Raw genomic sequence first — 22,125 nt, 5'->3', positions numbered from 1 at the left:
CTTTTTACTACTGGTACATAAAATTCACAAGCATTAAAAAAAAGTTTCTCAGATCAGAAACACAAGGAAATGATGGCTTATGAACCGGCTAGCCCTCAGATTTTTACTTGTATTTTAAAGGATATGTGATGGATATAACAGTAATAAGTGCAGTATAGCAAATCAGAATCTTGTTCTAAAAATGCTTCATCTCTGCTTTCTGAGAAAACTTCAAGAATAAAAAGATCTCTCTTATTGTGTCACATTAACAGGCTTGCAGATAATAGGCAGTGTTGGACAATGAACCTTTAAATTTCACTGAAATTAATCTTTTAAAATTTCATATTAAAAATGCAGTAAATACAACATTGAATGCTATGTTTGAACAATGCCATCTTCAAACACACTGAATGTATAAAGCACGAAAAATACTTGGCTCAAATGGGATCACATACCAAAACCATAACTAAATTGGGGAAAGTGTGCGGCACCTTTATGAAGGTTTCATTTTTCGTATTGACTTCAGTAAAGACTAACATCTGTTTATGTACTCAGCTACAAGTTCGCCCAGGTGACAAGAGGGATGTTTTTCATTCTGTATTCTTTCTGCAACATCTTTTTCAGAACAAATTCTTTTATTACCGAAACACATGCGTATCGTGACTATCCTTGCAAGCAGGCCACGATGCCAAATGTGGATCTAGAAATTTGCTCAAGCTTCCACCTAACCATTTAAGCGGCTGGCATAAAGGCGAACAGCTTCAGAGATTTGTTCCACTTGTACTTATCAGTACAGGTGATACTGCAAGTGTGCTTCCTTTTGCTCATAAGAATTGATGAAGCCATACCTTATTGCTACTGCAAACAATAAGAGACTATATCACTGAAATAAACAAGCTCTCCATTTCTCCTTTAATTTGGGCAAACATGATACACAAATTACATGAATTACATTCAGAAACAGTACTTTAAATGTTGTGCTCTCACATTTTGTTACATGCATAGAACTGCCACTAACAAAAGCAATAACTTCAGTTAAAGAAACCAGAGATTACTTAAGTATTTCTAGCCACTTTCCAACTCACTGTTTTAAAGTTCATAGTTTCTTAATAATTGCAGTCTACCAGGAAAAAAAAGTGGCTACTTCCTTCCCTGGCTACGCAGCTTTTGTGAAAAAGAGTAATAGAGGACAGATACAATATTTAGAACACAGCAAGACTCAATGTTTGTCATCCTGACATGTCTTAGACTGTCCTTTGATCATTCTTTTAGATCTTTCTCATGACTTCTAAAAGCACGAAGCATTTTTTGTTGCTGTTATTTTGTGTAAGTAATGGCTCAGCATTTTTCAAAGAGGTTTTCTCTTGGCAATATTGTCCAGAAGAAAGTAGAACAGTATCAGTGACTGATACAAGCTAGTAAGGGAGTAAGCTAATATTTTACAACTTATTTAACTCAAAAAATAGCTTATTTACTTGGTGGACCTTGCTTTTTTAATTTAATTTTGTCTTTTCGACCACAAATTCAACAGTTAGTAGCTTCTATTCATACAAAACAATTATGTGCATCCGAGCTTACTTTTTGTTTGAAGACCCCAAAAACATCACAAGAAATACTCCACTTGAAGCCTTCTACTCATGTTTAGATTTAGATTTACCAGTTTCCTTACATGTGTTGAAGACTTTCTGTCCATCATTTTAAAAGTTCTGTAACAGCTATCTGCTTCTCTATTGATCTACAAATGTCACTGGCAGTTTCAGTGCTACATGTGTACATTTTCTAAATACTTTTTACATCAGTTCACTAACTTTTATCAAATAAGGCTGCATGCTACAACATGCATTTGAATAGGATACAAATACTTCATCAAATCAGAATACCCATTTGATATCCATCAAATTTTACTGAATTATTTGGAAATTACAGTAGAGAGGATCTCTGTCATAAGATCATAGTATGGATTATTGAAACATCACAAGTAAGATGCTTTTTAAATAATGGCTTAAAAGAAAGCACTTAAAATAAAATTTACCTGAGAAAGCATTACTATAGTATCTTGAGAGTGTTTGCATAATATCTTTGGAATGCTGAGTCCATGGAGCTATCTTTCTATATGTTTTTACTCTGTGGACAAGCTGAGAACCTCCATATTGCAGAGAAAGCGTGTCTCCATGATCTTCATATAACTCTTCAAATAATCTGAAGGAAAAGCAAAATGTGTCATCAAACCACAGAAAAGAGTTTTTTAAGAGAAAAATAATAAAGTATTGTAGTAATAAAGTCTTCTCCTAAGTTCCTATGCCAGTTTACAAAAACAAGTATTAAAACATGCTATTAACTTACAAACAACTTACAAATTAAAAGCTATGTCTCTATTCTCTGTTCAGATAAATATGTGGAAATTTTATTCAGATATAATAATTACTAAGAAGGGTTAGACTATAAGATTTTCACTAGTTTATAATATATCAGAATGCATTCACACTACAGAATATGCACTTCTATAGATTCAGGTAGAAGATTAACATGTCCTACTAGTCTGTGGGGAGAAAACAAATCGTATACCTTCACAAACTAAGGTATTTTAAATACACTAAATGGGACAGAACACATCAATATCTCAAGGCTATGTTTTCGATCAAGTCCACTGGGAACGAAATTAGCATTACTTTCCAAAAATCTCCCTAGTTACAATAATGATGGCTCAAAGGTACAAACAAAATAAACATGGCTCCTAAGAAATGTGAATGGCAGTCAGATACCATTTGCTGGAGCTGGAAAAACATGATGCAAAAAGAAGGTAGAAAGAGTTGGCTGCTAAGATGAACAAGGAGAGCTGGCCAAAAGCAACACAGTCCTATAGCATCAAGAAGTTAACAGCCTCCAAACTGAGAGCAGTTCAAATAGCAAAAATTATCAAGAAGCTCCCCATCAATGACAAAAACAAGACAACAGTCTCAGAAAACGAGGCTATCCTAAGGAGATGACACCCAATCTAAAAGATAACAGATTGAAAAGTACTTTCCAGAAATGGAGACTACGGCCTTGCTTGAACAAGACAACAACAAGGTTGACATCTTGCTGAAAGAAGCTGAAGGTTTAAGAGGCAAAAACCAAAACAGAACAAAACAAACAAACAAAAAGCCAGCCACCAAACCTGTAGAAACATATTTCACATCAGTATAGCAAGATACAGTAACTCAGGCATCTGCATGTGACACACTGTAATACCTGAGAAGAAAGAAGTCCTTGAGAAGTGGAAAGGAGGGTAGAAACCAACAAAACAAAATGACAACAACAACAAAAAAAACCAACAAAACAAAACAACAATAGCATTCCCTTAAGAAAGTTTCCAAAAAAAGGACAGTGCTGCATAAGTAACCCAGCAACCATCTGACTGAAGTCCTCCTCAAAAGGTTCTGGATGAAGAACACTTATCTGAGCAGCAAATTGATTTCTGTAAAAACAAAAGACCTGTCCAGCAAATCTTCTGCCCAAGGCCAAGTACAAAAAGATCAATTAGGAGGAAACATCTGCTTATTAACTTAACCCCCCCCCCCAACCCCACAACAAAAGAAACAAACCAAAACCCACTTGCCTCCACACAAATTGTTCAGAGCTCATGACATCATGTATGTCATGTATGAGAATCTTCTGTTTGTTTCTTTGGGTTTGGTGGTTGGTTTGTTTGGTTTGGGGGGTTTGGATTTATTATTTTTTTTTTAAATATACGGGGAAAGACAGCAATGCTGGTCAACTAAAGCTAAAAATCTGGCTGAAGGCAAAAACTGGCAGGTAAAAGGATGATACCTCTCAAAAATTTCCCAGTCAGCCATGGGGGACTGATGAAGAGAGTTCCAATGACCTTGCAGTAAAGGTTCACAGAAACCATACAACTGTAAATTCATTAAGGATGTTGATCTACTTGATTTGGAAAGGACTTGTAGAATTAAATTACCCTTCCACAGCCTCAAAATATTAAGCCTGCAGACAAACAAAGACTAGTCTTCTGTAGAGAGAAAACTTAACTACATATGATAAAATAAGCTGCTAAGGTACACTTTGTCTAAGAAATTTCCTAGATAGGACAACAATTACACTAAAGGAATCACTAAGAAATATAGCTTGCAGAAATCGTCTTGTGCAACAAAATCATTAAGAAGATTAATCTTGCTAGACACAAAATCGGACTGTTGAAGTTGTATGGTTTCTTTATCCCTCAGTATGGCCAAATGAAATAAAATGCTGACTTCAGAAATCTAGTTCAACAGAAATTCTGGATTGTAGCCAGCCAGTGAGACCATATGAGAAAAATCAGAATAAGGACAGTCAAAGAACGTGATGAAAAGAAGTTAGTTTTTCAGACATGCTAGTTAATTAAGGAAGACAGATCACTATGCATTACCCTCTTTGACCAGTTAGAAGAGTGTAAATGAAGAAGCAGAATACAGAGGAAGCAGGTACTCGATGTGAGACAATGCAGGGAACAAGAATGCAGGAGGTCAAAGTGAAATACGCACAATGGAAAGACAATATAGCACATGCCTGTCTTCAGAATTTGTTGCATTACAGAGCAGGATTTTTCAATTATTCTGAATACAGTAATTCAGAAACAAGTCTTAACAGATGACAAAACCTGTTTCAGACAGGCATACATCTAGTGCAATGGAGAAGAAAAAAGTAAGTCAAATGTGGCCAGACAAAAGTAACATTTTATGCCAGGCTAATAGCTACATTTCAGAGAGATAATGAGAAATAAGATATCAGGAAAATCAGAGACAAAGCAACGACTATAATCTTAAGAGATGATGGTAAGAGATGGAAATTTGGGTGGTTGGGGCATAGAGAGGAAAGAGGAGGGAGAGAAGATAGACAGGAAGCATGGGACTATTGCAGCAGGAAGCAACAGATGAAATTTGGGCTCCCAAAACAGGGATGGGAAGGGGGGAGGTAGTGAAGCTTAAGGAGCGATAGCAAAATGCAGCCTGAGGTGCTGAAGTAAGTGGTAGCTGTAGAAGACACCACAGAGAGTAGATACAAGAGACCTGTCCACCTCCTGATCCCCTCTAGTTACAACCCAAGAGTCCTGACTGCTGAGTCTCAAGGAGGCTGCACAGCAACTGATATTTGCAGCAGCAATTGTTTGTTCCCAGAGGCAAACGTGCAGCACCTAACAGCTGGGACATGGTGGATGAGAGGCATTGCTAGCACACTGAGGAAGCCAGCCAGCAGGTGCTCTCCCTGGCCATCAGGCAGGGGCCAGGAGCCACCGCTTGCACAGTGAGCCAACATGCTGCAAGTGAGGTTGTTTGTGGCACATACCAGCTCCTGGCAAGTGCTGGAAGCTAATGGGAGAAAGAAAAGGAGCTGAAGATACGTCTCGAGTAAAGGGGAGGGGAGACTGAGTACTTCTGTCTTTTCTGAAATACAAGTTATATCTCCACGTTCTAAAACTATCAAACAATGAGCCAAAACCAGCAATGAAGCCGTAAGTTTTACAGTCATGACAACAGCTTTAAGGAATAAAACCACATCACCTCAAGGACTCTTACATTAATTTCTGAAGCATATTCACAAGTTAAGCAGCTTAGTTCCCCCAGAACATTTCAATTTAAATGCTGGGTTTTCTCAAATGGTTTGAGGATGCCTGAGTACATATCATTGATACTTGATCTGAGAGAACAACTTTGCTGAAAATTTTTCTTCAATAAATCAAAAAGCGCAATTTTTTTCCAAAGGAAAAGTAGGAAATAGCAAGGTAAGATGTACTTCTATACAAATGTCAGTTTGGCGTTCTCCATAAAAGCATGTACTTATTTCATTTTTTGTCAGCATTTTGCCTCAAGCAACTGAAGTAAGTGTAAAAGAGTGGGGTGGGGTTTTTTTTTACATTTATTTAAAAGGAAAACTCTTAGCTTAAAGTTTAGGCATATAAAGAGAACAAAGTCAAGCAGTTATCTCATAAGAAGCCTGATTAACACACTTGTCCAGAAGAGCAAATTTTCAGTGTGACTGGATTTTCTCAGGAATATTTCAAGTATGGAAGATTTTTTTAAACTTGGATGAATAAATATTATTAAATCATTCAAACAGAAAGAATTGCACTTTTCTTCTACATAGACATAATTTTCCCAAATCTCTTGACACAAAATTAAAAAATAAAACCATGACACACTTTATTAACATATCTTACCTAACAGCATCCGTATCAAATTGTAAATTTGGTTTATCAATCAATCCCAATGAATAGAGCTGGTATGCCAAAGCACATTTTCCCACCATAAATTGGGCCGTGTTAGTGCGATCTAAACAGTCCACACAATTGGTTCGGAGAACTCCAGTCTGGTAAAGCAATCCAAGTAAGAGATTTTTCTTAACAAATTACTACACTCACGATTATTACTTTTTCCCCCTACTATCCAAGACTTGTCAAATCTCAAATTATGTCAGTTCACAAAAGTTTGAGGAAAGACATTTCTAAAAATGTGTTAAAAAGCAATTAATCTCTAGCAAGCTACATCAGACTGTTGTAATGCCCACTTTCAAAATATTCTTGCTTCTATCATCACACAAACTGCATCTCTCCTTCAACTCGAACAACCCTAAAGATTTACCTTAAAAATAAAAGCTATGTTTTATTTCAGTGAAGAAAGTCTTATTTTCAAGTATGCTGTAATTACCGCAAAAAATAAAGCATGCTTCTAACTTGCTCTGGTTCTACTGTGATGGTGCTTATATTTTAAGCTTTCCTTATCTGGAGCAACACACATGAACATTTTGCTGAAGGTCAGTCATGCACATATTCTTTTATGCTGCTTGCACCACCGTTCCTCAAATCCATAATGCATGCAAAGTTATTTTACAATACGAACAGCTGCAAGAAACTTATTTTAATGTAACAGCACAGGGGATTCTTCTGCTCAAATATATATGGCTACATCCAAGCTAGTCAATTAATTGTTCATTGCCTTAATAAAGAAGCACGTTTTGGGTGTGACTCACAAGATGTCTATTCCGAGATGAACCGTGATCCAAATGCTTACGTGTATGCCAATGGTGACTACCTCAAATAATTAAAGTTGAAAGATAGATAAAATAATCATTCCCCTAATACAGGTAAACCTGTAAGACTAACATTTAAAAAAAAAATTAAAATTTTAACTAGCATTGATATGTTTTATTTTAAAACAGATCAAATTCTATCTACTCTGCTGTTTATCTGCCCTCAGCAAACATATCCCAGTGATCAGCTAGTAAAGGAATGGTCACATGCTTTCTAACTTACATGAATGGCAAGTCAAAAGCAACTAATGCTTCTTAACAATATGCCCGGTGTTCAGAGTATATAATCATAACATTCAGGTATAAATTTGGTACTGTATGGTTTACAGTTTAGTCAGCACTCTTCTGTCCTTAAAGAAAGCAGCGTTTCTAGTTTATCTTTTAGTGATGGAAATTCTAACAGTGTACAGAATATTCAGCACTGGTGAAAATGCTTTTAATAACCCATTTTCACATGTATGAATATGTCACCAGGCTTCAGTATGCTTATTCCTCACCTCTTCTGTATAACATTATATTACGCAGTTTGCTAAAATGCTGCTAGTTTAACTTTCACTGCATTGGTAACACTACAGACTAAATAGTAATGGAAACTAGTTTAAAATATGAGCATTTCTCAGACTACCTCCAGCAAAAATACAACTCCAACAGCATGAAGTTTTGTGGTACCATGCAAGAATTTTAAGCCCTATTTCCCCATTGGGTTTCTGGGTTGGACAGCAATAATGCTGTTTATTATAAATATTAATTTAAGAGCACTCTTGTGAATCACCAATCAGGTATTTAAGTGAAATTGTTCACTGGTGCTTTGGGAGTGCTAATCTACATCACTATAACTATGAATTAATAAAGTATATTTTAGTACCTGCAAGCGACCAGTGGAAACAACATAACCTCCCAGTTCATTCCACCTGAAAAAGAAACAAAACAGAATGACCTACAAATCATTTAAAAAAAAAACAAACAAAAAACAAGTCATACCATGTATTGACCTGCCCAGTGAAAAAGGATGACAATTAAAAACGTGCCACAAAGCAAAACTGATATCCCTGAATAGCAGAAAGCAGTGAAAGCTCTATGCAGCAGTAAGATGTTGTATTTAAACTACGTTGAAAAAAAATTAAAATCTAGTCTTGAAGTAGAAATATTCCAAAGCCATATTTCCTTTGCTCCCCATAAAACAGAGTATGAGCAACAGAAGTGTTGCTAGATTGGGTCTTGAGTCCACAAAAATTGAAGCAGGTACAATGCCAACAACTGAAAGGTAAAGGCATAACATACGCTGTAGCACAAGCTGTTTGTTTGATTTAAATCTCCCCCTCATACCGATTCTAGGCATACATGCTGGATACATACATACATTTTGTCCAGGTGTTGCAATTCTGTATAGGCCTTAACTGTACCCCAGAGCCAAAGAACATGAATCAGAAATTAATGACACTTTGAGGTAGAGGAGAAGTTATCCCTCCAGACTATCTCTACAGAAGACAGCATTACATGGATGTACTGATCTTGCTCCTGCTAGTTTACAGTTGCCATGTTCACTGCACTGCATGGCAGAGAAAAGCTCTAAGAGAGCCTATGAAATTTTTAGCTCAGACTGTTTCTAAATGAAGACAGCCTAAAAATGGAAGGATGCTCTTTGTGTAAAATATGAACGCCCATTTGAGTAGTGATGAATTAGATCCCTAACACGAAGACTTGAATCAAAAAGTTATTGAACTTCTAATGTGGAATTTATTTTACCTGTGGATTTTCAGGGACTTGAGAGAATTCAGCTGATTAAATCACTGTACTTCTGCAGCAGCCTAAGCAGATACAGTTTCTATTTTAAAAAAATGTTTTAAATCTTGTACGTATGAATACCATAAAATCCATTGGAAAACACCAGACTCAGGAACATTTACATGATAGTTATCTTATTAGTATGCCTCAAAAGAAGCCGCTTATTAAATTCCAAATGCTGTCTGCTTTGTTAAATTTATCCCCAAATTTAGGATTCCTTTGGTTAAGGTGGAAAAAAAACCCAAAACAACAAACCCAAACAACTGTATGTAAACACACATGGCACAGATTAACAGTTACAAATAATGGTTTGAAGTAAGAATTCATTATAAGTAGAACAGCAGCAGCATAATTGTACTCTTTCAGTGTATTACTATTCCTTAGCATGTGCCTCTGACTGCAATCCTTATAGCTATAACTTACTAACAAGTGATATTGTTTCATATTAATTTAAGCCTTAAAATAAGAAATCACGTAATAGACATAGAAATTCCAGACAACTTTCCAAGGATGAGATGTTATTCATTACGCACCAATTAAATTATACGTACTTTTCATCTGGCCGCAAGATACTGCAGTAGGAATCAGGTCGATTAACAAAAAATCCAGTCTTCTTTACTACACTTTCTGCAATCACATTCAGTCTATCAAGGACATTGCAAAGTTTGCTGAGGAGAGAAAAAAAAAATAAATTACACAGTCAAGATACATTAATACTAAAAAAATTTTCACTGCTTGGAAAGTCTTTAAATGATTTAAAGGAAGACTCACATCACAGCTTTATTTATCCACCAGTAATTATGTCTATAGTTTTCTTACATTTTACAGGATTAGGAAACAGACACTGATCTTATGTGAGCAATTTTGTTTAGTTTTTAATAAAACATATTACATAAACTAGAAATGGAAGACTTCAAAAATCTAAAATTCCTTGACTTTTATATCATACAAATTTTCCTCTACCAGACTTTGTGATTCACAAAATAAGAATGAGGCAGAGAAGGATATATGATTATGCTAAATCATATTCCCTCAATTTGTTTGCAAAGTGCTGTTTTGTTCAGTACCATTTGTTTCCATGTGTGGCCTTCATGATGTCCCACACCTCCTGCTCAGATCAGGGCATTCATCCATTCATTGTGGGGGACTTTAAATTCTGTTTAGTAATAATTTTCTTTTCAAAGTTTTTACTACAGTGTTTACATTTCAAGTAACAAAAACAAATATTTATTTTTTAAAGACTGCTTATACTGAGATGGAAGCAATATTTTGGAACATTTCCACCAGTACTACTTTCCAGCAAACTTACTTCAAAACTACATGTTAAAGCAAACACATTCTCAGTATTCCCGAAACTGCCAATTCTTTAGGCAGGCATATACATTATCTTCCATTCTTAAGTATCTCTTGCTCATATAAATAATTAGTCTTGTTCAAAGCCTTCGGGTATTTTTTATATCCGTACTAGGGTGGATATGTATATAAATATACCTCAAGCTTAAAGCTAGAAGCTTTGATCACCTGGTATCTGTCCCATATAGGACAGACCACTAAACTTCATCAGCATCACTCCATATGAAACCCAAGAACTTGCATCTAGCATATCTTCTGAAAGGAAATCTAACCTTATTTCGAGATTTGCTATTTAATTGTACCACAATTGCATATACACCTAACTGTACACAATGCCATTTTAGAATAAAAAAGTAGTATGAAACCATGTTAAACTTTAAAGTAACAGTTTCACACCTACATGACTATATCAACCAACTTGTAATCTCAAATAGCAAATAAGGATTGTTTTCCAAAGCTTTTTTCACAAAAAATTAATTGACAAACATTAATTATATTCCTGCCCTTTAACCACACCAGTTTTTCCATTGTTTTGCTCAGATTGCTAAATTAACGGATATCTGAAATTTGATCCAACAATTCTTATCATTTGTCTAGAATTTCTGGCATTATAAAATACAGTAGACATATGCAGATCAGAGAACTTTACAACCAAGTTGTGTGTTACTTAAGAATAGCAGTCTATACCTGTAATTTAAAATGTTTATGCCTTGTAAATATTTCTACATTTAGGAAAACATTCATCTTTTTCACATGATCGTAGTACAGCATTCCATTGTCCAAAATTATAGAATAAAAAGTTACAGAATATATTTGCCTTTCTAAGATGCATGCTTCTAATAATCTAAATGTTTTGTAACATTGAAATTAATGCCCTCATTTTCTTTTGGAAGAGGAAATGGAAAAGACTGATTGATATGAAACTCCTTGTTTTCCAAAATTTTGTAACTCAATAAATTCAATGACTGAAATGGAACATCTGACAGAATACAATGTTTTGACTAATTCAAAATAAAAAGTGAATGTTGATGGCTTTTTTGTGGCTTTTCTCTAAAATTTTCCTTTGCAGAGAATTACAAAGTTTTCAGGCCTTGCTCCACTTTGGTAAGAAACCATAGAAAACATTAAAAATCCTTAAAAAAGCTAAGGTTTTATTCCGTCCATAGATCTTAATAAAATTCTCCCATCATTCCTAAGCTACATTCAACTGGAAAGCGACATACTCAGTAGCACACGGTTATTTGTATTGTGGCTAAGAGCACCAGTACAAAGAAGGATCTTTTCTACCTTTTTGTGTATTTGGCCATATCCCAGGGTATATATATAATTGCATGCTCTGGGGGTAAAAACTGGTTGAGATATGTCACAGCAGCAACAAGTTCTTCACTGAGAATCCTTTCGTGCTTTCTTTTTTCACGTTCCTTTAGCAAAAAGGAAGTTAACATTACAATTTTCATTAACAAATGTACATAACCCATACACATACACATATATATACATCTATGTATATATAACAGAAATTAAAAGTGGAAGCTGTAACAACAGCAGGCAGTTCTTAACTAGTACAATTAAGAACAGAAGAGACAGAAAAATCTAAACATTCTGGGTTTTTAACAACTCATCTGTATGAGTAGTAAAAGTCACCTTTTTCAACTGTGCATAATCATTGGTTGAAAAATGGAGCCCTATAAAAGTAAAGAAGAGCACATGGAAACAAAAGTTGTAATACAGAGGAAATGGACAAAGACAAAAGAGAAGGAAAAAAACAGGCAGAAAGGGAAGTATCCCATTCAGTTCTGGGGTACAAGAGGATTCAGGCAAATTCTTCTCCATTACGGACAGGAGATGGGGAACAACAGCTCCCATCTCCGAAATAATTAAAAAAAAATTAGAATTATCTTACCGTTCTCTGAATATACTGTATGTTTTGGTACTGTATATATTATTATGACTTTCCTCTCAAATTCATCCAAACTAACACCTATACTGAACTTATGTTGTAGAAACTGCTTTAAATATATAATAGCAGTCCTAAATAAACAAACCCAAAAGAATCCTAATGCATTCATTACTAGTTAACAAGTTTTTGACAGACAGATATAGGAGGACATAGATTTATATTTCATCAACATTTAAGAAATCAAATAACAAAAGTATTGGAGATAGAAGTGCTTAGCATTTGTGTAAAAGCAACAGCAACATTCAAAAAAAGGTGTTCAGACTGGGGGGCTTCCCCCCCCTCCCTTTTTTTTTTTTTAAAGCGGTACATAAAGTAATAAAGGAACATGAATTTTAGAATCTTGTTTTTGAGCATCTACAGAGAGGGAAAGAAAGAGATGCATTTTCAGCCACCATATCAAAAGCCCTGTGAATAAAAGCATATAATGATTGATGTGTCAAGGTCATGTGAGCCTAGACTCACACTGTAACAATGGCTTTTGAAAACTATGGCTGCAAGAGATAAAATCATCTTCTTGTCAACAAATGCTATCCCAAGTTGATTCCACACTCTTGGACAGTCTTAAAAGCACTCCTACACAGGAAAGCTTCTAGAAATAGAAAATAGGTTATCTAGTTGCCATTTATTACAACTTAAGAGTTTTAAAAGCCTTCCTTTTGTATTTTCCCTGTTTTTTTAATACTAGGAACAGATCCTACATGCACATAAAAGATCCTTTTTTCTACTGAATATAAAATGTTCTACAACACGATAAATTAAATCATTTTTTTTAAAGACTAAAAAGAAATAAGATATGATTCAAGCAAAACAAATCAATATATTAAACTCAAATGTGGAAACGTACACCACCACAGAAAATTGTTGGATCAGAACAGACAAAAAACAAAACAAAAAACCCCCAACACAAATACAAGATGTAATATCCAAAATTAGTGCCACCTGTTTGTACGACAGCCTCTCACACAGCAGTGAATTGAATTGAATTACTGCAGCAATCATGAAGCTCCCCCTACTAGTCCAGCCCTGCTGCCAATGGCACTGCCCGTTAGCTAGCATTCGATGCTTCAGTTTTCCCTCCCGCTCATACTTCCATAAGTCTACCAGGTGGAGCAAACAACAGAAGATAAGTCTTTATCATAACATTTCAAATAACTCAGTCATCTGTGTCAAGAAGCCTACAAACCTCACTTTGCATGGAACCATGCTATTTTAGTATTTTTTAGTGCTAAACTAAATTTAGTGGTAAATTTATTTGGACTTACTCTCATCTAAGGGATAATAGCAAAAACCTGAAACCAACAGAGAAAGGTTACTGGAAGAAGTCTATAAACACGGGAAACTTCTTTTTTTGAAGGGCAGTAGTAGAAGCAGTTAGGGGGTTATGTACTATACTGCGTAGGATGAGATTTATGAAGAAAATATTCCATTTATAAGCTAATACTAGTTTAGAACACAACCAAAATTACACGGAGACTCTACAGAAATAAGCATAATATTAAAAATCAGAAAACATATAGAACACATTCAAAATATAGTACCTTCACAAGATTCAAAATAATAATGGGAGAGCCAAATCTCTGAAGCATTTGGTCAAAGTGAAGAGCAGCAACATGTGCAAAAGGATCCGCTTGGTCCACTGCAATAAATACATATATTCAGGATGATATTAAGTGAGCTGTAGAGTCACTTAAATCATTTTCCCTTAAAAGTACTCTTCACAAAATACATACTAATTCTCTGATAGTAATCATACAATTACATACTTGCCCCTCTTTTCATGCAAAAGCTGTTAAAAAAAGATCTTCCCTTTTCCAAATTGGAAGTCACTTCTTAACCAAAACTTTCATGACATGCTTACAAAGAGCAATTATTCCGGCCCCATTAAACTTAGGCCAGATGTTTTCCACCATTTGCAATAGGTTCAAAATTTTATCCACAATACTAAGATGAATGTAGCTAACTCTGTATACAAAGTGAGCACAAAAGAAAGCTGACATGTCCAAACAGAAGTTTTTTGTATTCCATTGCTGAACATGAATCTAAGATGGAGATTTTTTTTCTATTTAATTTCACCAAATGCAGCTTTTTATATAGTTGAATGTTTGTATGCCTTGATGTTTATTATAAAAAACATTGATTCACCTTAAATTATGGCTTCCCAAAGAACAAATGCATACACAATTTGTTCATTTTTGCAAATTTAGTTTTCACTTACTCTCAGGTGTTCCTTTAGAACACAGCACTAACCATTATCTATCACAAAGAATAATTTGTACGTACGTGTTATGGGTGGCTTAGGCATCATAGTTGAAATATCTTGAGACCAGTACAGAGGGACAGATCCTCGAACCTGAACGTAGGAAGAGTAACTCCCCGCAGAAAATGACATAACTGAAGCATCATAAAGTATTTGTTCAGTTTCCACTTCATTAGCAACATCTCCCTAAAAAAAAACCAAACAGAAATACACATATGATGTAGACATGACACTTCAGAGCTGCCTGCATTATAGAGAACTGATCTTTACAGAGTACAATTAAACTGTAAGACACCAAATCATTGTAGTGAGAACACCACTGAAGGTTAAATTCCCATTTGTCCCTGCAGGTATATTACCAGATTTCTATTTTTTTTTCCTCTATTTGGGAAATAACATTATCTCTAAGTGTAGGGGAAAAAAAAAAAAAAGCCTGTTAAGACTTATTATTTTAAGGACAGCTTTATTATCTCAATTAAAAATGTAATGATAGCTGTGATAACATTATTTAATAGCATCATTTACAGCCAAAATCCTAACAACCCTCTAAAATATTTCAGTTCTCCAGTCAGTCAAGCTCAAGCTTTCATATTGTTGGGGGACAGGGGGAAACCCCTAAAATCACATTTAATTTACCTCACAGTTTGCTCCTCGTTTCAGAAAACGTGTTCCAGCAAATTTGCTTGATCTTCTGGCTATCAGAGTGACATATATAGGGCGACCGTATATTAACAGTTCTTGAAAGAGAAGTTAAGGTTTACATGTCACATGCAATTTTTTGTTCACTTACTTCATGCAAGCAAAAACAAATTGTAAAAGAGGTGTATGACACTGAAACATCTGATTTACTAAAATCTCCTTAACAGCGATGAGTATCATTTCCAAATTTCTTTTGCAGCTGGGAGAGAGATTCTTCAACAATCACTTTGAAGAACTCTGAAAATGCAATCTACATTACAATACATCAACCACTTTTCACAAGATAGAGAAGTATTTCTATTTTATGAAGTGACAATGGAGATGAAATAGGTATAAGAATCACCTTGGCCTGCAAATACTGCTTTTGTGAATACTGGGATTAAAGCCTGGGAGCTTCTATTTTCAGATCAGATATATTAGTCACCCTCTAATTGTTTGTCTGGAAAAGGAGATAAATTGCAACTACTTAAGTAACAACAACTGAAAGCCAGAGGTAAACAGCTACAGATACAGTAATGGCTTTCTTTTAGGCTTTTTATTTTTTATTAAAAACAAAAAAAAGATAGAATCAGATGTCTAGCATGACTATCACTGCTTCCTTAGCATAAGGGAGGCACAAGAGGGAAGAAGACATTTGCTCATCAAATACCTACAGCAAAGACTACTGTCACTGACTAAGCAGCTGCACGCATAATACTGGTGGTCAGATCCACAGCTACTACTTTGATTAAGACCACAGGTGAAATAGTGCTACACAAAATCAGATTTAGCTTTCCATCTGGGGACTAAACCAATGACCAGCAGCCTTACAATCATGAAAAAGCAAAATTAAATTTTGCAAAGACACCACTAACCTTAACCTCATAATTGTATTTGCTTCCCCAGATATTTGTTGATAGGCTTTTAAACTAACATGATATTGTTGATGATCAGGGTGTCTCTGTAATATACTAAATTCTTATCATCTAAGATGTTGAGATGGCATTTCTTTGGAGCGTGATATGCATTTGGACTTTTTCTCCTCCTACTACAATGTACATAGACACATTTACGCATTTTAAATAACACAGTCAGAAAAAAAAGATTTTCAGATGTTCTAGAGTTTACTTAACCCTCTTCACACAGCAGGCCTGAAGTTCTATCATCGTCTTCAACAGAAACAGAGTAAATACAAGAATTTCTGCAAATCTCAGTTATTAAAAAATGTTTTAAAGAAGATTAGTAAGAGAACATTTCTATGTCAGCAATTCAGTTTGGTTTAGCTTTTCTCCCTTTCCTCAAATACCTGTGAAAAAATACAGCTGAGCCTTAAAATCCTCTCAAGTTCTTTATTACTAAAGCCCATGCTTTCAGACAGTGCCTCACTGAGAATGCACTCTACCTGTGTCAGGTCCCTGTTATAAGAACATAACTGTATTTTTTATTTATCATAAAACCTAGAAAAGTAATGAAAATAAAAGCCAACCAATCATTCTAAAATTGAAAAGTATTTACATGACAAATAAATTCAATGTATTTCACATGTTCAAACTTCTTTTAAAAAAATGGATACACTAACATTTGTTACAAGGGTAAAAGGATACTTGATTGCCCACAGAATCCGTGAATAATATACAGCAGCCAGTCACGATGAACAGTATTTTTTACTGCATCCAGAAGCTTGCCATTCCACACATACTTTTCGTAAGGCTTACTGCAAATCCCAAATACACCTAGGACGTTGTTACAATGAAAATGCATTAACAGTTAAAAAACAAGCTTACCTGCATTGGACTGTTTTAAAATCCAGGTCATCGGACCTTTATTTTGATTTTCCCTTGACTGGAACTCAGCATATCATTTACTCACATCCTTGAAGCTTGCCATACACAGATAACTTCAAGCACATGCTGAAGTTCAGCATTTACGAGGATTTACAATTTTTCTACGGTTGCTAGTCACTGTAGCATTTCAGTGCCTTCATGCAGAAGTTTCTGATACTTCCAGTACTGAAAAGAGATCTCTGCATGGTAGCAGCAGAGGATTTGATATCAAGGGAAATAAATGAAGTTGTGAATTTCAGTTAAGACAAAAATACTTTCATAGGAGGACGTTATAAGCTTTCCAAATCTGGGTCAGCTCTGGAGTTACCTATTAGGCTCTGGAAGATCATGCATAGCCCTGGCCACCTTTACAAAAAGCATGCCAATCCTCTTCCTACATAATTTAGCATGGTGTTCCTAATCTGCACTGACACCAAGAAATGCAGCTATTGTAGACCTACAAATTAAAACTCAATTTCTGATATATCTGGAACCTGAGCCTTTTTCTGTTTCAAAAATCAGGACCAAGATGACAACTGGCACTAAAAGGTGGTGAAAGGAATTGAAAGAGTCTGAATGTTAAAGAGGAGGAATAGGACAAGAACTCTATTACCCACGTTTTTTGTGTAGTTTTTTCAAATAAAGTTTCTGGCAGGACGTTATATCGTAGCAGTATGTATGTCAATTATAGCAGCCAAATGTTCTGCTGCAGGAAAAAGATGAGTTCTCATAACAGACTGAAGGTGAAAATACAGCTGTTGAACAAACTGTTGCTACCTAGTCACCCAATTTACCATAAGCCCAGGGAAAAGAGATGTAACCATTTTGGTGAAGGAGTGTATACGTTCAGCAGAACCCGGCCACGAGCGCTTGGTCAGCGATTTGTCCTCTTTCATTTCTAGCAGCATTACTTTGGTGATAATTTGTTCTTGAATGACAGGCAGCTATTTCTTACAGATATTCTATCATATCAACAGGTATGTTACTAATATCTACTGAAAATGGAGTTGTGTGTGCTATCAGCATACTGCTGATGAGGTCAAGGTTATGGCATCTTTATCTCCCAATGTTTTCACAAAGACATAGAAGAGATGATGCCACTCTATGGATTCCTGAGGGATCTTGCTGATAAAGCCTTTGCAGAGGAGGAATTATTGCTCCCTCCGCAATTTATGGTAATTTCTGCCATTGTACTTTTTGACAACCAATTCCTGATATCCTGATATATATCTCCACGTTAGTAGTATCTTTTTCGGGGGGGGGGCGGATCACTCTTCTTTAAAAGGAAATACAGTATCTGATTATCTTTCCATTTTGCCATTAGATTTAGGGCATACTGTATACAACATTACTTTTAGGCTTTTAAATGAGAGTATGATAGATGTTTACAAGTATTTAACATAATAAGTTCCAGTTTCAAAGATGATTAGTTACTTACCTAACATTCATTATCATTTTTTGAATTGTAGTCAGTGTAGGTCTATTCTAGGTGCTGTGATGAAAGGGTGTCAAAAACAAAAGAGTGGACAAACAGTGTCCAAGTTTATCTTGCATAAATTTGGGTCAGGGATTGTTTCAGGCATTTCTGTATTTTAACTATGTCCTTGTCAGACCTTCGCAGTCCCCTTTGGAGGCACAGAAAACAGGACCAATAAATTCCTTCAGTGCCTCCGAAGATTAATTTTGGGTTAGAAGAGATGGAAGACAAGTCATGCAATTCACTATCTCAAAGAACCAGAGTTACTTTAGGAGAAAAGGGATCTTTGTATCATATTTCTCTGTGTATTATATTTTCTGTGGAACAGAGGTTATACAGCAGGTGACTACAAATAAGGGTGGTAATGCAGAGAAGCTGTTGAGCGTCTCTATAACCAATACAAGCACAGATCCAGATGTTGCATCTAAGCTGGCTTCCATATCAAGTCCATAGTGTTAAGCAAAATAGTAGCAGACTTTCTCTATCCTACTATTTTGCTTATCAGTGATGTATTTAAACAGCATGATGTTCTATTACTGTCTAAAAAGGCTAATTGAATCTCCACAGCTGTTTGGGACCACTTTTACAGCAACATACTCCGTATAAATCAAAGATAGCACTGTTGTTTCTGATATTTCATGATTAAACAAGGAAAAAAGTGGTGTCACATATACAATACCAAAAAGTAAAAAAAAATATAAAATGTAATTTTTTGACAAGCATCCAGGTAATTAGTACAAGTCATAGGACAATAAAACATGAAAAACATCAACTTCAACAGAATGAAATCCAATATTAAGAATTTCAGGGGAAACTTTTTGTGTGTGTGTGTGTGTGTGTGTGTGTGTGTGTGTGCGCGTGCGTGAAGAAAAGGGAGAGAAAATAGTTTCCCTAGCTGTCTAGTCATCTTTACACTCTTATGAATATGTTAAATCAAAAGTGAAGGCTGTAGTTTTCAACTGAAAACAGTGATTTTTCTTAGACTTCCTGATAGTACTTACTACATGAAGTTGACACTAACTTCATACAATTCTTCTGTCATCAATATTTGCCAACATGAAACAAAAAGATTTATTAGTACTTAATTAGCTATTGCTTCCCACTGTCTTTGTAATTCATTCCTATTGGGAGTCTTACAAGTCAGTTGAATAATCGATTGTTAAAAAATGTCAGCATGCTCAATTATCTCCCTGAGTTGCAATGTAAATTAACAAAACAATTATTAATCACCTCTAGAAATGGCATTGTTCAAATTCAAATGTCTGTAATTGGCACTTTACATAATCTTTTATTAACTTATGACTGTTATGAGACTACTGATCAATACAGAAGACCCAAATGTTTCTTAAAAGTAAACTTAAGTGGAACATATTCTAAATGTACTCATGACCAACAACATTAGTTTAATTAGGCATATTTGCTTACCACTTCCACCCTGTGTTGAAAGTCCTTCATCTTCAAATATATCAAAACTCTCTTGTCGGGTCTGGGTTGTTTCAGTTTTTAATGTCTCAAGTGGCATTCTCAGGACAGTAAGATTATACTGAAGGGAGTGAGATAGGTCATAGCTGTAACTGATAGACAGTTAACATTTATTAATAATTGTAGACACACAGGGCTTTTCTGAAACCTTTACTCTCCATCTGTACTTACATTTAACACAATACTATTTTATCCATTAAAAAAAGACTTTTAAACAAGATACACAGACTCTGATTCTACAATGGCAAACTATACAAATTATTTCCAAAAGGAGCTTTACAAACATAGAAACTGTTTACAGTACAATAGCTGAAATTGTATTTATATTCTTGTAATAACTGCAAACTGAACATGCCTTTTGAACAAAGCATATCAACAAACTTAATTCACTATGTCCCAAGAAGCAGTCCTGAAGGTCAAAAATAGCTATTCCACCACAAATATCCATATACAGAGAAAACCTAGTCTTCTGAGATTTAAGTACTACTCTCTGACTACTACCTGAACTCAAAACAGCCAGAAATTTGGTCCACAAAAACCGTTATCTGTCCTCAAATTTGTGATTACAGCACAGATGCATCTTAAGAGAGTAGCTGCTGAATAAACAAAAGATTTTTTTTTTTTATTAGTTCCATGATGGTAACAAATTCTGCATCTCGTGTCTTTTATACTGACAACACTCTACACTAATTGCTAAATTTTATAAGCCACTAGGATTCATTTCCCCAAGGAGAAACCAAATTTACACAACACTTGAATCAGAAATACACACAGATTTCCATTTTAGCCTAAGACAGCATCAGTGATTACTGGCTCTCCTTTAAGTTCTAGTTATTCATTAATGATCTAAAAAAATGTATTTAAACATTGGACATTTAGATTTATCACTAAGGATAACAAAGTTTAACCCATAATAACAACCTGAAAGGCTTATCTGTTGCGGGGGTGGGGGGGGGGGGGATCTGTTACATGCTCAGTTTGTATGTAACAGAAGCTTTAAATAGTATGCCAGTAAAAGACTTGTTCAGGCTATTCCTCCATTTTCCCCTTAGACCAAAGGTTTTGTTATAACTAACTTCTAGTTCTGTTCAGGATTTATATGAAAACCATGCAGAAAAATATGCTATGATTTCAGGCAAGAACAATTTAAATTAAGCTGATAAATGTGTTTATCAGAGAGAGAAAAGAACCTTCTCCTTTCCCCACTACGTACTGCCACAGAAACAGTATATATGCATCATCTCCAAGTTGGGGGCGGGGGGAAGAAAAAAAAAAAAAAAAAAAAAGAAAGTTGTACAACGTTAGGGCTGGGACACAAAGCATGGAAGAAAACCTCAGGTTTTATAGTGTGAAAAAGCCTTCCCATGCAAAACCACAAAATGGACATGAACCTTTGGTAGGTTTTGTCTTCAGACATACAGTTGCGACAAAAAGCCTTTATTTTTCAATAGAAGTTTCTTCTAGACTGATACACCTTTCAGTACTTGCAGGAGGAGGTTTTTTGTTTAGTTTAAGTCAAAGTCTTCTAACTACTACTGCCAGGTTTATCACCACATTTCCCCCATTTTTCTGCTGTCCCAAAGATCTCATATGTAATAGTAGCTGGGACACAGAAACTTGTCTTATGTATGGCATTTGTGAAACAATAAGCAAGAGAATTAGCAATGCCTAGAAGGCCCTATGAAAGATGTACCCTACACAGGGTGTATCTTAGATGAGGACCTATCTCTCTATCTTTGCTTCTGAATCAAGACAAAGCTTTATTTCTGGAAAATGAAATCAACAAAGAAAAACTAACAGGACAAGCAAACCCCCCTGAAAACTTTTCCAAAGAGAGAACTGCATAATCTGGCAAGGCTCAACAGACAGTGGAAAAGTTCTATAGTTTTTAACTCCATGGAGACTACATTCCTAATCAATTTGTTGAAGGAGAAAGCAGGTTCAAAAGACACAGACAAAAATGGACAAGTAGGGTGATCATGTGTCTTATTTCCCCAGAATACCAACCTAAAGATCTTGGGTATCAAAATCCAAAAGAATAATCTTATAGCAAGTGTAAGTATACAGTTTTTTAAAAGAAATTAGTAACTAATACCTACCTAAAATAGAAGTTGCTAGAAAGGTCCACATTTTGAAAGATTCTCAGATACCTAGCAAAATAATTCAAGTTACAGGGAAAATTATTAGTTTAACCAGACAGACCCCAAGAAGTCATTCAGAGTATCTCTGAAATTAAACTACATATAAATACTGACTCTTGCCATATGTT

General features: G+C 35.3%; 1 protein-coding gene across 2 annotated transcripts in view; it reads right to left on the bottom strand.

The window, feature by feature from the left end:
- FIG4 (FIG4 phosphoinositide 5-phosphatase) overlaps positions 1-22,125 on the bottom strand; it is a 63,755-nt gene that overhangs the window by 34,385 nt on the left and 7,245 nt on the right. Inside the window, exons 5-15 of one of the 2 annotated variants that reach the window (XM_010561646.1) lie at positions 21,956-22,006; positions 19,800-19,948; positions 16,679-16,807; positions 15,033-15,133; positions 14,420-14,582; positions 13,678-13,775; positions 11,467-11,600; positions 9,378-9,494; positions 7,907-7,952; positions 6,173-6,321; positions 2,012-2,178 (exon numbers count right to left, since the gene is read on the bottom strand). In XM_010561646.1, the coding sequence (XP_010559948.1) occupies positions 2,012-2,178; positions 6,173-6,321; positions 7,907-7,952; positions 9,378-9,494; positions 11,467-11,600; positions 13,678-13,775; positions 14,420-14,582; positions 15,033-15,133; positions 16,679-16,807; positions 19,800-19,948; positions 21,956-22,006 (1,304 nt within the window). Of the gene's footprint in view, positions 1-2,011; positions 2,179-6,172; positions 6,322-7,906; positions 7,953-9,377; positions 9,495-11,466; positions 11,601-13,677; positions 13,776-14,419; positions 14,583-15,032; positions 15,134-16,678; positions 16,808-19,799; positions 19,949-21,955; positions 22,009-22,125 lie in introns of those variants that run through there. The other variant, XM_010561647.1, reaches the window with a different exon arrangement.

Source organism: Haliaeetus leucocephalus, unplaced genomic scaffold (assembly GCF_000737465.1).
Source record: "Haliaeetus leucocephalus isolate CR32 unplaced genomic scaffold, Haliaeetus_leucocephalus-4.0 Scaffold149, whole genome shotgun sequence".
Classification (NCBI taxonomy): domain Eukaryota; kingdom Metazoa; phylum Chordata; class Aves; order Accipitriformes; family Accipitridae; genus Haliaeetus; species Haliaeetus leucocephalus.
Note: the sequence above shows the minus strand (reverse complement) of the source record. Positions and strands in the feature narration are given on the sequence as shown.